The sequence below is a fragment of the Dioscorea cayenensis genome, chromosome 10, assembly GCF_009730915.1.
Source record: "Dioscorea cayenensis subsp. rotundata cultivar TDr96_F1 chromosome 10, TDr96_F1_v2_PseudoChromosome.rev07_lg8_w22 25.fasta, whole genome shotgun sequence".
NCBI lineage: Eukaryota > Viridiplantae > Streptophyta > Magnoliopsida > Dioscoreales > Dioscoreaceae > Dioscorea > Dioscorea cayenensis.
Genome location: NC_052480.1, coordinates 7,474,546 through 7,491,131, shown reverse-complemented (window position 1 = coordinate 7,491,131; position 16,586 = coordinate 7,474,546). Strand labels below are relative to the sequence as shown.

The following is a 16,586-nucleotide window of genomic DNA, read 5'->3' as shown; positions in this document are numbered from 1 at the left end:
AAACAAAATGCTAAAGGTACTCCTTCAGCATGCCATTAATTCTCACCCTCTGCTTGTCCGTGGGATAATTGGCAGTAGAGAACTTCAAGTCCGATCCTAGCAAGCCAAACAACGTTGTCCAGAACCGGCATCTGAATTAAGCATCTCGATCACTTATGATGTCAGCCGAGACACCAAAGAGCTTCACCATGTGCCTTAGAAACAACTCCACTGTTTTCTTAGTGGTGCAGGTTGTCGACGCAGGGATGAAGACTGCATACTTGGTGAACCTATCGATTTCACATGCACCGATGCCATATCCTGCACCTTTGATAAACCAGAAATGAAATCCATCGAAACAGACGCCCATGATCTCTCTAGGATGGGTACAGGCTGTAATAGACCTGCTTCCTTTACTCTTTCAGGTTTGTCCATTTAGCATACATAACATGACTTGACATAAGTTTCAATGTCGTCATCCATGTTTGGCCAATAATACTGTCGGGACAACAACACCTTCATTCTTTCTTGGCCTGGATGTCCTGCCCAACATGTATCATATGTCTCCTTGAGCAAACACCGATGTAAGTTTCCCCCGTTAGGAATATACAATTTGGCACCCTTAGCATGAAGTAAGCCATCTTCAAGCCAATATTAATGGACAACGCCCTCTTTTACATCACGAACAAGCTTTTGGTATAGAGTGTCTGTTTTCGCCATTTGTTCAATCTTATCCGCCAAATTTGATTCCACCTACGATAAGGCAACAAGATACTCAGTGATTACCTCTTTCTAGCTAAGAGCACCCACCACTTGATTGTGCTTTCCCAGCTTATGTTTCCACTCAAAATCATATTCTTGAAGAAATTTCTACCATCTAGCTTGCCTTGATGACAACCTCTTTTGGGTTGAAAGTATGTGTTTGCCACGTTGTCCGTCTTCACAATGAACTTGGTTCCAAGCAAGTAGACCCGCCACACTTGAAGTCAATGAACAATGACAATCATTTCCTTCTCATGAGTAGAATACTTTTGCTCAGCTTCCTTCAGTTTTCAACTCTCCAAGGCAACAGAGTACCCTTCCTGAACCAACACCCCGCCTACTGCCCTATTTGATGCATCTGTATATACTTCAAATGGAGCTTCAAAATTAGGCAGCTTCAAGACAAGTTCAGTAGCAATAGTTGTCTTAAGTTTATCGAATGATGCCTTTGCCTCCTCACTCCAAAGCCAAGGATGATCTTTCTTCAATAGATTAGTAAGATGAATCACCCTCTTTCGAATAGTCCTTGATGAACTTGTGATAATAATTCAATAAGCCAAGGAAAGACCGCAACTCGAGAACTTTGGTAGGGGCCGGGCAATCTAGAATTGTCTTCACCTTCTTCTGATCTATTCCACCTCGGCCTTGGAAACTTGATGTCCCTAGAAAAGAATGGTCTTCTATGCAAACTCAGACTTCTCTAGTTTTGCATAGAGTTTATGTTCCTTAATCGGGTCAAAAAAACCCAACCTAAGGTGATGAAGATGATCTTCCAAACATTCACTATAGATCACGACATCATCAAGATACACAACCATAAACTCATCGATGTAATCATGAAATAGCATCATTCCTAAGATTTCAAAAGGTAGTAGGAGCATTCATGAGCCCAAAAGGCATCACAAGAATCTCAAAGGAGCCATAACGAGTTACACAAGCAGTTTTAGATTCATCACCTTCCGCTATGCGAACTTGCTAATATCTTGATCACAAGGCTAGTTTGGTGAGGTAACTTGCCTTGGACAGTTGACCGAACAAGTCTTGGATGTGGGAAACTGGGTACTTGTCCTTCACTATCACCTTATTCAAAGGCCAATAATCGATACACAGTTGCATCGAGCCATCCTGCTTTCTTTGAAAGAGAACAGGAGCACTATAGGGAGCCTTGAAGGGCTGAACATAACCAACATCCAGTAATTTAGTGAGTTAAGTCTTCAATTCCTTTAGCTCTAAAGGCGACATCTGATAAGGGGCCTTGGTGGGCGACTTTACTCCAAGGACTAACACAATCTAATGATCTATTACCCATCAAAGTGTAAACGGCCTTGGCAATTCAAAAGGCATCACATCCTTGAATTCATCCAGCACACCAGCGACCTTGTCCAAAATTTCCACCACTTTATCTGGTTTGAGTTCCAACAAAGCAGCCAAGTAAGTGGGCTCACCTTTTCAATCCCTGCTCCACTTACATGGCTGAAAAGAGTGATTCCTTCTCCTTCTTTTCCTTTCAGAAACCAGTAACAAAGAATGGCCACGCCTCCTCCATAAGAAGCATCTTGCCCAAGTGTGACATTATAGCGGCCTTCAAGGTTGTGAGGAAGTCGATGCTAAGAATGAGATTAAAATCATCAAGGGGCACGGTCAATAGGTCAATCTTCCCTTCCCAGCCGCCTAACCCAATGGTAGCACCATATACCACACCACCCACCGGTTGTGCCTTAGAGTTAATCGCCTTCACGAGACTGGTGTGTTTGCCAATATTGAGTTTCAGCCACGCTGTAGCCACCTTGATAACAAAGTTATGAGTGGCACATGTTTCCACCATAACATCGAATTTCCCTTTCATTTACCACCGCATGCACATAGAGAAGAGGCATAGGAGCACTTCCTTTTCACTATTCATAACGCTCCTATGAGGTGCACTAAGTTGAGTAAGTTTGGAGGATCCCCGTCACATTCCTCCTCCGTGTCCATAGCAACTACCTTTGGACATTCTCGAACCACATGAGGACCAAAACAGATGTAGCACTCCATGAAATTGGAGCTACCTCGGAAGGGACAAACTCCGCTCGAGTCTCCTTCACAACACGTTCCTTTTCCCTTAAAGGATCGCGACAAAATTGCTTTTGCATCTCGGACCTCCATAGTTGGAATTCATTATCCTTCACTTTTGGTCTAAATTTGGACATGTGAAACCTTGACATCTGAGTCTCCTTCCTTGAGCATTCGACTGAGCTTGTCACCACGATTGGCATCCCTCTTTACATTACTAATGGTGAGGTAAAACCAAGGTATCTCCCTTAAGAAGAGCACTGATCAGATGTTCCCATCGTCTAACGACATCCTCCATACATTCGAGTCTATCCTCAAGGTCGCCCAACCTACCTCTCATGCCTCTCGCCATCATTAAACCCCGGAGTTCTGATAGTAGTTGTCACAGCCTTAACAATGGAAGGTTACCACAGTGAGAATGTCTTAGTTTTTTTTTCTTCTGAAAGTACTGTAATGGCGCAACACACCCCTTGCACGCTACCAACAAAAGCCTCACCTCACCATAGAAGTCAACAAGCCACAAATGGAAGTAAATAAGAATGCACACCAAGATAGGCAACCCAACTTAGCTTACACTTTTTATTGATCTCCCCACTCGATCAACTCTCCATCATTCGATGCTTTCTGTGCTAGTTAATGCTTACAAAATTTCTGGATCCCAAAGCCTATTTATCTAACCCACCACGAGACTAAAACCGCCCACTACATGTGATATGGCGGTTACAAAACTCCCCATTACTTGGTCATGAGATGAGGAACCACCCACTACATGATCATGGATAAGAAACCACCCACTATATGGTCATGGATGAGGAACTGCCTATTATATGAACATGGACAAGGAACCGCCCACTACATGGTCATGGATGAGGAACCGCTCACTACATGATCAAAGGATGAGGAACTGTCCACTATATGATTATGGATAAGGAGTCGCCCATTTCTTCCATCCTTAGGAGAATATGCGTCTTGGTGGAACTGCTTACTCCAACCGTTCCTGCCAAAGCTCGCTAAAAAGAACATAGCCACGCTCTAGCAACTGCCCATGGCATCCATTCTCACCCTTTGTCAAAGCCACTTGCCCACTTGGCCAACTTGCCTATGATAAGTTTTCTCAGTGTTCTCGGTCACGCCGTAAGTCTCTCGTCGATTGCGGTAACTTTTTTTTGCGTTATTGGTCGCACCTACTCATCCCACCCAACTAAGGTAAGTTTTCCAGCTCATCTGCTTGTCATAGCAGATTTTCCTGCATACCTCTCAGTCACAGCAAATTTTCCTGTGCATCTGCCTACCGAGAGGTTTCCATACTTAGAATATTTTTGGTATTTTTTCTCTCTGCCAAGATCACCCCAGTAGCATCGAGCTGCTACCGGACTGCTCGTTAGACCATTACAGTAATCCACAAAAGCCAAGTTTTACACAAGAATCTACGCTAATCAAGCACGCCAAGTTATGCAAACACATGAATAAACACAAGAATCTATCAGGACTCCGTTGACATTAAAATCAAGTAGTCAAAGTACAAAAAGCAACATAGTTCAACATCCCTGGCCGCCGTGGAATGGTTAGCCCCTCATGATTTCATACAACTGAGAAGAAGGATTGTATATACTAAGGTAAGAAAATATGATTATCCCTTTTACAAATTCCTCTTAGTTGTGCTTCAAAAACTTCATAGATGAGCTAACTCCACTCCTCTTGTGCCTCCAACTCAACCTTGATCCCCTTAGACTGTGTGGTGAAGTGATAAGTGCTTAAGTGAATATGTTTTTTATGTGTTTTACATGCATTGAGCATCATTTTCATCATGTTTTATGTCTTATAAATTGTATTTGGTGTTCTTTTGTGCAAATAGGGTTGTGAAGGCATTAAGAGAAAAAAAGGAAGCAAAGATAGGTTATGAAGGCACCTTTTGTGAGTTTTGTGTAACATAAGGATCATGACACAAAAGGAGCTCATACACATGGGGATATGTGCCAATTTCGAGGAGAATTCAAGCAAGATTGTGAGTTGGAAGGGCACAAAGCCAGTCACACTCCCATGTCCCGATTTGTGTGAAGAATTCAAAAACTTTCCCAATGATGATTAGATGACAAAAAGCCTCATAACCTACGACTCGGAAGAGTATTTGTTCATGTGGTCTCAAGAGAAGAGTGTTAGAGCCTTATTTATGAAGAGCACTGTATCACAACACTGTTCAAGCGACGGGTGAAATTTCCACCAGGCCATGTGGGCAGTTCTGCAGCCCACATGGGTGCGTGGAGGCTCACACGGTCGCATGGAAGCACCTAACAGGCACAGGTTTTGAGTATAAATAGCCGATTTGCCCCTATTCTTTGGGGACTTAGAATTGCCATTTTAATTTCTAAAATTTCTATCATGTCTTTTCGCATGCCTCCTATCACTATATAGCGTAATTCTAGATTTGTTTTTAAATTCTACAAGTGTGAAGTACTAATGATAAAGTGCACAAGTACATGAGAATCCGACGCAAGTAAAAAAAAAAATATTTAAAGCATGATATTGTCAGCATAAAATTTACAAAGTCAAAGTTAAACCTTGAAGATTGTAGATTGCTTAACTAAAAATCAATATATATAAATAATAGCCGAAGCCTGAAGAAGAATGGGTTTAGCCCGTCATCATATTTTGCAGCCTCAATCACCATCCAATTTATTCTAAATTTTATATAGATTGAAAAATAATAAATTTTTAATTTTTATATCAAAAATTAACCAAAGCCGCAGAGGTCAAAAGACACACATAAGTAGAATATATTAATTAAAAATAAATTAAAAAAATAGTTTCATACCCACCCATTTTTATCTTGCTATCTATTTTGAAATTTGTTTTCCTAAATCAACCACTTCATTTGATTGAAAAATTATAAAATACAAATTAAAAAATAAAATAAAATAAAAAGAGTAGTCCTTCCCTTGATCTAGGGATAACAATGGGGCTTGACAGGCGTGGGCGAGTGGGTGCAGGGCGTGGGGCACGCCTTTATCATTCCCGCCCCGCCCCGTCCCTTTTTCTTATTTATAAATTACCCACCCCACCTTGTTTGACCCCACTCATAGTTACAAATAAGTAATTAAAATTTCTAAAAATATTTTTAAAATAGATTTTTTTTTATAAAATATATAGTTATAAAAATAAGCTCATAACAAATTTTTTGAAATTTTTAAAAAAAATTTATTTACTCCTGCACTATATAATATTTATAATAAGTTAAATTAATAGCGGGGCGGAGCGGGCCATGGAAAAACCAAACCCTCTGCCCCACCCAAAACTGGGGTGAATCAGGTCGGGTAGGGTGAAAAAAAAAGGGGGGGTTGAATCGAATAAAAAAAATGAGTCGGTTCAGATTTTGCTATCCCTACCTTTAAGACGGCAAGGCAAATTAGTAAGAAAGCAAATTTAAAATTAATCATAAATGCTATAAAAATGAAGATTTTTTCTATTTCTTTTTCTTTTTCCTTCATTTTTAAATGAAACTTAAATAATAATTAAAGTAAACCACGGCCTCGTTATAAATATCTTCTCGCCCTAGCCCTAAACGAGATTCGCCCCTTTTTCCTCCCAATCTGTGAACTGCGGAACTCGTCCCGATCCCCTTTTGTCTTGGTTTATGAGGTCAGTGAATCCATCTTTGTTCTAATTTTTGTTAAAAAATTGATCTTTTTTTGAAATTGATTGGATATTTCATCATTTCTTGGTTCTGATCTGTTTTCTATGTTCAATTTGCTACTTTTCGGTGTTTCTTTGTGGATTATGATGAGAATTCCGTGAGATCCACTGTTTTGGTTTCTTAAGGATTGATATGGAGTGTGATTTCTGCCGATCTGTTGTTTTTGGAGATGATCTCTTGGTTTTCTTGTGGAAAGTTCGGATCTTGGTTGATGTGCTAGGTTGCGATCCGCTTTTTTACTTACCGAGGATGTTCGTTTTTAATTCCGAAATGGGAGTTTCTTGATTTATTGGGATTTGAGGTTTTTGATCTGTTTCAAATACGAGTCATAAGCTTGACTGCAATTTGTGGACTTTTTTAATATAGCTTGAATGTTTTGGATATCTCCGTATTTGATTTTTCTTGGTTTTCTTTTGTGCATTTGAATATTATCTTGTTAGTTTTACTGACAAATTTGTTTCTTGACTGCAGCTCGAAGGAGAAACCGACTCTTGGGTATGTCTATGCTGTTGTTCACTTTAATCTATTATGATTTGTGTGGGTTCTTTATGGAAAAGTTATTTTGAATAGATGTTGTGATAGGAATAGAGTTGGGTATGATTACATCTGGTTTGGTGTGGTTAGCCTGGAAGCTTCAGATAGAAGAAATATTTGAAGTTCTTGTGATATTCAAGAGAAAAGTAGGAAACCTTTTAAGAAGGAAAAAGATTTAAAGATGTCCAGGAGTAAGATATATATATATATATATATATATATATATATATATATATATATATATATATATATATATGAATCTTTCATTTATGCTGATTTGACATTAGCAATGAAATTGGCACCTAGTCTCTAGATGTTTTCTTTAGATTCATATGCGTTATGAAGATTGCTTGGAAATATCACCCAACTTATTGTTTGTATTGTTCTTCTCTTAATGCAGTGGCACGCGGATTAAGACCCGCAAACGGAACATAGCAGCACCTTTGGACCCTGCAACTTTTGCAGATGCAGTAGTCCAAATCTACCTGGATAATGTTGGTGATTTGGTAAGCATGAAAGTGTACACCTTTAATAATCATTTTCCAGTTGAAATTAAATTTGCAAGTAGCAGCATCCTCGAATAGCTATATCTCCGGGATTTTGTTTTTATTTGAACTCAATGTTTTTTAAATAGGTTATCATTATAGGATTTGAATGCTTTTGTTAGACTATCATGAACTCTATATATGACACGGGCCCCCAAGCTTTATAGTCTTCGGATAACTTTTTCCATATAATGCCGATGCTTATTGCCTTGTTTTTGTTTTATGAGATTCTAGGGCAAATTTTACTGAAATCCTTGTAACTCACTGTGTTGTTAGGGGAGCTTTTGAAAAATCTCTTTATCACCCAAAATATCATTGAAGTCTTCCAAATGTTATTGTAAAAGACTGAATCTACTGAAGACAACTTTAGTGGAAAATAGCAATTACCTTTTTTATAGTCAAGTGAAGATGTCTATTAATTCATTCCACCTCTCTGCACAATTTTTGCTGCCTCTTATGTGAAGACAAGCAGTGATGGAGTTTCAAGGGGACTACATTGGCATGGCTATTTGATATTGGAGAAGGGAAGATACATTTTTATTTAAGAAAGAACTGAGGTTCTTTATCATTTTGGACAAAAGGATTTTCTTATGGGCCACTCTTATTTTTATAAAGAAAAAGCATGAAAGAGATTATGGGTTCAATGACAACTGACAAGTGTCAAGTGAATTTAGATTTTTTAACTAATTAGCTATAGTACATAAAATTTCTTGAGATTATCATTTCAATGTTAAGGTTAGTCTTTGTTAGATGATCATATATGTAATTTTATTATTTTCATCTGTTCTCTGTTTCTTTTTTTATTTTTGTTATTGTCATTGTTGCTTTTATTGTTATTGTTATTTTTCATTTTATTTTCGTTTTCTAATTGGCTCTACTGCCTTGACAGGAACTTGTTGCCAAAAACATTGAATCTTCAGACCTTAACTTTTCACGCTACGGAGATACCTTTTTTGAGGTATCATGCTTGATAATGAACTTTCAGTTGGTTTGTTGTTGTTACTTTTTTTGTGACTGTCTTCTTTTGGAAGTTTGTTCTAAATATGCAGTCCGTCATCCTATAGAATGGCATGCGAACCCATCATGAGTGGTTCCATTCTGTCACTGGCTATGTGTGCTTCAGTTGCTAGATACTCTTGTTAATTATATGATCCTTCTTTTTGTGCTTTGTTTGTCTTGGATCATTTCTCGTTGTTTGATGTTCTATACTTTGATCATTATTCATGACTCAGCCTATTTAATTTTAAGTTGCCAGCTTTTTGGTTTTATTTTATTTAATTTTATTTCTCTAAAACTAGATTTTCCCTAAAAAAACAAGGACTAGGGAACTAATGCAGTCTTCTGTAGCTTTGAATAATACATGTTTTTTGAAAGTCAATCACTGATAAAGCCTGGAAAAGGTTTTTTTTTTTTTCCTTAAGGCTTATAATTGGGAGATGTGATTATTGTATATGGCGAAATATCTGCCGAGTGATACAGCCGGTGGAAATCAGCACCAATATCTTCCTATGCAGGGGATGTTAAGCAAGAAATGATGATGAAAAGGAAAACATTTACAAGGCCACTGACATAATTGGTAGGGGTGTTAAAGGTAAGTTAGAAATGTTGGTATGTGTTTAGGGAAGGGTGCCAATAAGAGATGGCTAGGAATTGGAAATATGTTTCACAGAAAGATGTGATGGAAAGAAGAATTGGGTAATCTGGCACTGATTGTTTTGATGACTTTCAAGAAAAGTAAAGAAAAGAAAAGAAAATGCATGTTGACACATTAAGCATTTGTTTCTACACCCTGAAGCTAACAAACTGTAGATTCATGTGAAAGGTCTGAGCTGTTATATTTTGCCATTATGATTTTACGTTACTGATAACGAATTGCAGTGAATTTTATGTTGGATCCAGACATTAAATTTTCTTAGCTCTTGCTGCGTTTATGCAAAATTTAGTTACTTTCTTTTTCTTTTAACAAATCATTACCTTGGAACTTGCTAATTACTTTGCTTGAAATGTATCTGTTGTTGCAATATTATAATATTTATTCCTGCAGGTTGTTTTCACTGGAGGCCGTACACAACCAGGCACAATAAAACCTGATGAAGGAGAGAGGCATACCTATTCGGTTCTAGATTGTGAACCAAAACGTGAAGCTATTTTGCCTTTTGTTCTCTACATACAAAAGATATTGCGTCGGAGGCCTTTCTTAATAAAGAACTTAGAAAATGTTATGCGAAGATTCCTCCAGTCATTGGAGCTTTTTGAGGAGAATGAGAGGAAGAAGCTTGCTATTTTCACAGCTCTTACATTCTCACAGAAGCTGTCAGGGCTTCCACCTGAGACAGTCTTCCAGCCACTTCTCAAGGATAATCTTGTTGCCAAGGGGATAGTGCTTTCCTTTATCACTGACTTCTTTAAAGAGTATTTGAAAGAAAACAGTGTGGATGATCTTATAGCACTCTTGAAGCGAGGCAAAATGGAAGATAATCTCCTTGACTTCTTGCCAACTGCAAAGCGCTCTGCCGAGGCTTTTTCTGAGCATTTTACGTGAGTTTTCCATTTTGTTATGACTTTGTTGAATAAATTTCCCTTATATTAACTGTCTAAGAAGAAAAGATAAATAGATTTGTGCATTATAATTGGGCACAAATGATGTTGGTTGCTTATGAAACTGAAGTTTTCATTTTTGGTTTGTGTTTCATATAACAGCAAAGAAGGATTGACAGTGCTTGTTGAGTACAATGAGAAGAAAATATTTGAGGTCAAGTTGAAAGAGATGAAATCAGCATTGACAACACAGATTGCTGAGGAAGCTGATATTTCTGAAGTCATAGAGACTGTGAAGCAGCGTGTGAAAGATGCCAAGTTACCTGATATTGAAATTGTTCGCATTCTGTGGGATGTTCTGATGGACGCTGTTCAGTGGTCTGGAAAGAATCAACAACAGAATGCTAATGCTGCTCTTCGGCAGGTGATTGTCAAATGCATGAATTTTGGGTGTCATCTTTATCTTTTTGGTGCATTTTGGAGTTCTTATGTCTTTTGAAAACTTGACATAAGCTCTCGTCTTCCTTTTTAAGCATATGAAGCTAAGTTTAAATGGAGGCTCTTTTCTTGCATGGGAATATAATGATGTAGCATGCTCAATAGACTTAGCATACTTTTTTTTAGGTGGTTTGCTTGTAAATAATATCTTTATTTCGTATATTTGAATTTGTTGAAACTCATGCTTTTTTGGTGAATAGCCATTTTTAAAATCTGCTAATTTTTTTTTGTCCTTAGTTTTGCTGGTTGAGCCTGGTTCACAACTCTAATAATCTATATGAATTTGTTATTCTAGAGTTTGGAGAGGACATTCTTTGCACCCTGGACATTCATAACTACAACCTCACTGTATTGTGATATGCTTTTCCCATACACCCCTTTGTACTTTGGATCCCTGCCCCACCTGCTCATTTGCTCATGTTTTCTCTCCTTATCTTGTAATCTTGATTTTCTGTCACCTCCATTCTCCTGCCATGTATTTATGGGGCAAAATGTGTTCTTAAAACTCCTTATGCAAAGGCTGTTAACAGGGTGGGCTATCATAAACAATCCACTGCCATGTTCTATAGCTGATGTTCAGGATTTTGCGTTAGGCTGGGTTTCCACAACTCTTGAAGCCTCAATTTTTTTTGCGGCCCTAAATTATCGTACATGTATTGCTAGATATAGACTATGCCTATGTTTATAGATGAATATTTTCTTGTAACATCTAGTTGAATCAAATCAAACTTTTCTATGTATGTCTTGATTCAGGTCAGTGATGCGAGGCAGTTAACCCTTTGGACTAGACATGTATAGGTTAGTTTTATCTCAGGCTGGGTCTATAGACAAATTTGTAAGCCCGTATTCTGTCCAGCATGTTCACAGCCACTTCTTCATATAGTATTAGTTTTGACCTTCACATGATTTTAACTGGCTAGCATCTTATTTGCTGTCATGTAACAGGTTTGTAGTCTTATATAATGCCACCTTCTTAATCGTTTGCTGAGTTATCTAAATTTCTTTGCTAATGTATGCATTGGCATATATGATCTTTTTTCCTGATCAATTAATAAGCCAGTTGATGTTTTGTTGAAAAAGCACCAAAGTTTGCAACTTGCAGAAAAGAATATCCAGATCCAGTTATGAACTTTGGTGTTCTTGTGTAGCGTAGAGGTGTTTCCTGCGAAAGTTGTAAACAGCAGGATTTAGGTTATTATTTTCTAAAGAAAAATAAAAGAATTTAGTTTAATGCTTTGTGTCAAAATTCAACTTAGATTTTTCTCAGTTGGAATTTGTGTAAAGTGTTTGCTGCTCTTCGGTGTAAAAGCAACCATCATTTATACTTCCTTTCACTCTGTATTCAGGTTAAAACATGGGCACAACTTTTGAATGCGTTTTGTACAAATGGGAAGCTTGAACTGGAACTTATGTACAAAGTTCAGATACAGTGCTATGAAGATGCGAAACTTATGAAGTTATTTCCTGAAATAGTAAGGTCCTTGTATGAGCAAGATGTACTTGCAGAGGATACAATTCTTCTTTGGTTCCGCAAAGGCGCCAATCCAAAGGGAAGGTATGGCAATTGGTCTTTATGCATTCATTGCGTTCTTTGGAATCTTTTATTCCAGTAGGGTTTCTTCATTTGTTATTTATTTTTTCTTTTACTTGAGATGATTCAATATTTATCCAGACAGGATTCGACTTAAAGTGTCATGCTTAGTGGGGTTTCTATGTTATTTGAACGGTCAATTGGTAAACTTGTCAGGGAACGAGTTTGAGATCCAAGGGGGTTCAATTATATAAAATCATTTCAAATAATATTTGACCTTATATAATTTTTGAGGGCGTGTGAAGAAAACCAGTGCATCTCTCAAAATTTGCCTTAGTGTTTGTTTGACGTGCTTACTATGTGAATTTGCCCATGTGTGGAATTCGTTGTTTCTACAGTGGAAAAGCTGTGGGTTAAGGAAGTTGCTAGGTGTTATTAGGACTATGGATTTTATAGCACTTACATAAAAGAGTGACGCTATATTTACGTACTAGATTTCCCGAATAGCGTGGATGCTAACTTGCTATCCATGTCATTTTTTTTTTTTAATGTAAACTTCAAATTCAAATCCTAAAAATTCCAAAATTATAAAAAATTATAAAACTATATCGAAAATTCTAAAATCATTAACCAAATACTATAGAATCTTATCATCAAAATTCTAAAAACTTAAACCCTAAATACTAAACACTAAAATCCTAAGCCCTAACTCTAAAGCACAAACCCCTTGCAAGGGTTTGTGATTTACAATTTAAGGTTTAGGGAGGGAGTTTTTAATTTACTGTTTACAATTAAAGGTTTTTAGATGATTAAAAATTTTGTTATTATATTTTTTTTAAAAAAATAGAAGAGAAAGAATGACATGGATGCTGATAGGGATGTCAACTTAACATCCACGTCATTCGGGAACCTATTCAGTAAATTAAACTTATTTTGTAAAAATATCATTACCCTACATAAAAGGTAAGCTTATTTTGGAATAATATTATTCTAAGAATAAATGTGACTTATAATTTTCTGTGATTGAACAACTTCATTTTCTTTTTCTTCTGCATGTTAATTATCCTCTGAGTATCTGCCATGATATCATTTGTTTGTTTTTGCCAAGATATCAGTTTTTGGGTATTCTAACTTGATATTCATGTGGTTTTCACATTTTGGATGCCAAAATTTTCATATAGATAGATAGGCACTACTTTTATTTGATTTCAATGTGCTTATAAGCACACAGATATTTGGAATCTTCTGGTAGTTGAATAGCAGTTCAAGCTGAGCTTAATTTTTGAGGTGTAAGTGTAACTGTGTTTCCTCACGAAGGGTTTAATTTTTGACCAAGGCTAATAGGCTATATCTAATCTATTACGCTGAAACTGAATTGTGTTGAACAGTTAGATGACAATCTGAATAACATTTATATCAAAACACCCTATTACGTTGTCTACATAACTTTGTTATTGGATAAGCTTTATGCTGATCATTGGCCTAATTGCCAGGAGTTCTGTTTGGTTCCTGCTTGCTGGTAGTTGATTTATCTTTAAAGTTAGTCTCATTTTATCATCAAGGAACTAGTAATTGAATAGTTAAGCTCTGAAACAAGAGTAGGCTAAAGATGAGTTGAAAGCAAATTCTCTGCCACCATAGCAACTTAGGTTATTTCAAGTCAATGCTTTAATCTTGGAATAGCCAGTAATTGAAGAATATGATTCCCTTGTAGACCTTCCACTGGGAAAAAAATACATTGTCATTGAATCAATTGTTGTTTATCTTCCTTGAAACCTTAATCTTATGTATGATGACAATAAAATGTGATATTTCACTATGTTATATATTCTACCGATTAAGATCTGCTAGTGTTGTCTCATAAGTATCATTTGCGTGGTACTTGGTCATTTCTTATTTTTATCTGTAAAACCCATCTTCATCTAATTAATAAATGGAAATCCGCAGGCAAACATTTGTGAAAGGCTTGGAGCCCTTTGTGAACTGGCTGGAGGAAGCCGAAGAGGAAGATTGAAAGATGACGCAATCAATGCAGTGTCACTGTTGTGTACAACTGAAGCAAACTCAGTTAGTCTGTTGAAAAGTCTGGCTTTAAAGTCTATTTCTTGGCAAAAATTGACATAATAGTATGTTTGTTATCAGTTATCTGAAATCTCATCAGTTTCTTGTACTTGGATATGGCTACCATCTGCCGTTATTTATGATTCCTGCCAAGCAGAAGATGATATTGTTGACAATATTATGTTCTTGACATGATGCAACATAATCTATCATGAATCTTAGAGTGCCATGTGGGTTAAATGAATTTCGTTTCTGCTGTTGAACTGGAAAATAAATTAGTTGTTTGTATCCATTGAAGCATCTAATCTAAGTATATATATGTATGTTAATTGCTTGGTTTGTGTGGCAGGTTCTCATGGTGAGTGAACATCATTCAGTGGGGGGTGTTCATTTGCTTTGAATTAGTGAAGAAGGCACTGAACTGGATTTTCTCACTTTAGAGGTTTATTTGCTTTCATACATTCATTTGCCTAAAAAAGGGGGAAAGTGGTATTTTTTTTTCACTAAAGCATTCTATGGGGGATGTGAGTAGAGACCTGTTCATGGGCCGGGCTGCCTTGGTTTCGGGCCGTGATGAGTTCATAATTATTAAAAATTCAAGCTTGCCCAAGTTTAGTCTGGTTCAATAATACAGGTTTTAACTTTTACTCGAATGTGTCCAAATTTGATGATTTTTAGATTAGATCTATCTAAACCTTCCCAAATGTCTTTTATAAAAAAAATAAATAAGTTAAAAAGATTAACATTAATATTAATGTGTGGACATAATCAAATATTATTCTACAAACACATTAAAATAAAACTTGGTCCATTTTTAAAATGAAAATTTTTTCTTCTCAAGACGCGGTCATTGGATTTTATATATTTGTTCAAATCCTCCCAATTTTAAGGTAAGTTTTTGGGTTTAGACTAATTTTTGAGCAGGTCTTCAGGTTTGGGTGGGTAGTCCGGTCCTTAGATAGGTCTAGATGTGAGTAACATGTAATAGGTTTGGGTGAGTAGTCCGGTCCTTAGATAGGTCTAGATGTGAGTAACATGTAATAGCTTATTTGTCTTGACTTTATGACTCTTGTGCTTTTGTTCACAAAATTAGTATTAAAATTTTTGAAGGTGATATTACTCCTGATTGCTTTAGGAAAGTATTACTTCTTCGGTTCAAACCACTTGAAGAGTAAATGAACGCCCTTTAAATTGAAGTTTATTGTTGAATGCATGGTATACATGATTGAGCCAGACAGGATTGTTCTGTGTGATAACTTTGATTGGGCTCTATAATCATGGGATAGGATGACCTTAGAATCAAATGATTTTCTTTGATAAAAATAAAAGTACTCATGCAAAATAAATTCTTTTGAATTACAAGATTCTACTTAAAAAAAATTAATTATTTTTACAAATATTTAAATATTTTGTTATTATAAGTACAAATGATTATTTATTATCATCTCAGATAAGATAACTATAATATTTTTATTACAAATATCTATTTAAGGTGCGTTATTTCCAAGTAACGTTTTGTTGGATAACATAGTTGAAAATGCAACATATTTTTTTATTTGTAAATTCTTCTATTTAAAAACACAAAAGAGTTAAATCCAAGTGTTAGTTTGATGTACATAAATTGTTTAATTATAGGATTTTGTGTTTGGTTGGACGTATTTGTAATTTTAGATTTAAAAAACATATGTTTTGATTTGATGTATTAAAGAATGAGTTTTTTTATATGAATTTCAAATTTAGACATTAAAAAATTCTGAAATTCTTAAAATTTATAAATTTAAGATTTTAAACCCAAATATTATAAAATCCTATATTTAAAAATCTAAAAACTTAAACCCTACATAATAAATACTAAACCCTTAATTTTAAGCCCTAAACCCTAAATCGTAAATTGCAAGCCTCCGGTAAATCACAAAGAATGATTTACAATTTAAGGTTTAGGGAGAGAGTTTTGGGTTTGATTTAAATTTAGGATTTAGATAATAAAGAGAAATTAAATTTTTTTTTTTTAAAGAGAAAGAATGGCATGGATGTTGACATGGATGACATCCACGTTATTCGAAAAATTTATTCGGAAAATCTACTCGGTAAAAGTATGTTAATCAATTTATAATATATCTTATATATTTATATAATAAAATTTTATATTATATATGTATATATAACCGAGTCACTCTCATTATTTGGCCCAAGGCCGGCCCAAGCCTGATCCAAACCAGATCCAAAATTAATGTTTGACGGCCAGTCCAAGTCCCGACTCAGACAAATCATGGATTGGATATGGATATCATTTTTAGTGATGGGCCGGCTCGCGGGCTAGCCCTTTTGGATTTTTGTTGGCTTGATCCAAAAGGTTAGCCTATGATCTGACCATTGGATTTATTATTAATAAAAT

The 16,586-nt window shown here is 36.1% G+C and overlaps 1 protein-coding gene across 1 annotated transcript; it reads left to right on the top strand.

Moving 5' to 3' along the window:
• Positions 1–6,306: 6,306 nt before the first annotated feature.
• On the top strand, positions 6,307–14,469 carry LOC120270434 (basic leucine zipper and W2 domain-containing protein 2-like). Its single transcript, XM_039277437.1, has 8 exons — positions 6,307–6,429; positions 6,956–6,979; positions 7,419–7,524; positions 8,453–8,521; positions 9,608–10,101; positions 10,264–10,525; positions 11,946–12,154; positions 14,078–14,469. Exons 1-8 carry the CDS (start codon positions 6,425–6,427, stop codon positions 14,142–14,144), a joined length of 1,236 nt encoding a protein of 411 aa, XP_039133371.1. The 5' UTR covers positions 6,307–6,424; the 3' UTR covers positions 14,145–14,469.
• Positions 14,470–16,586: the final 2,117 nt, after the last annotated feature.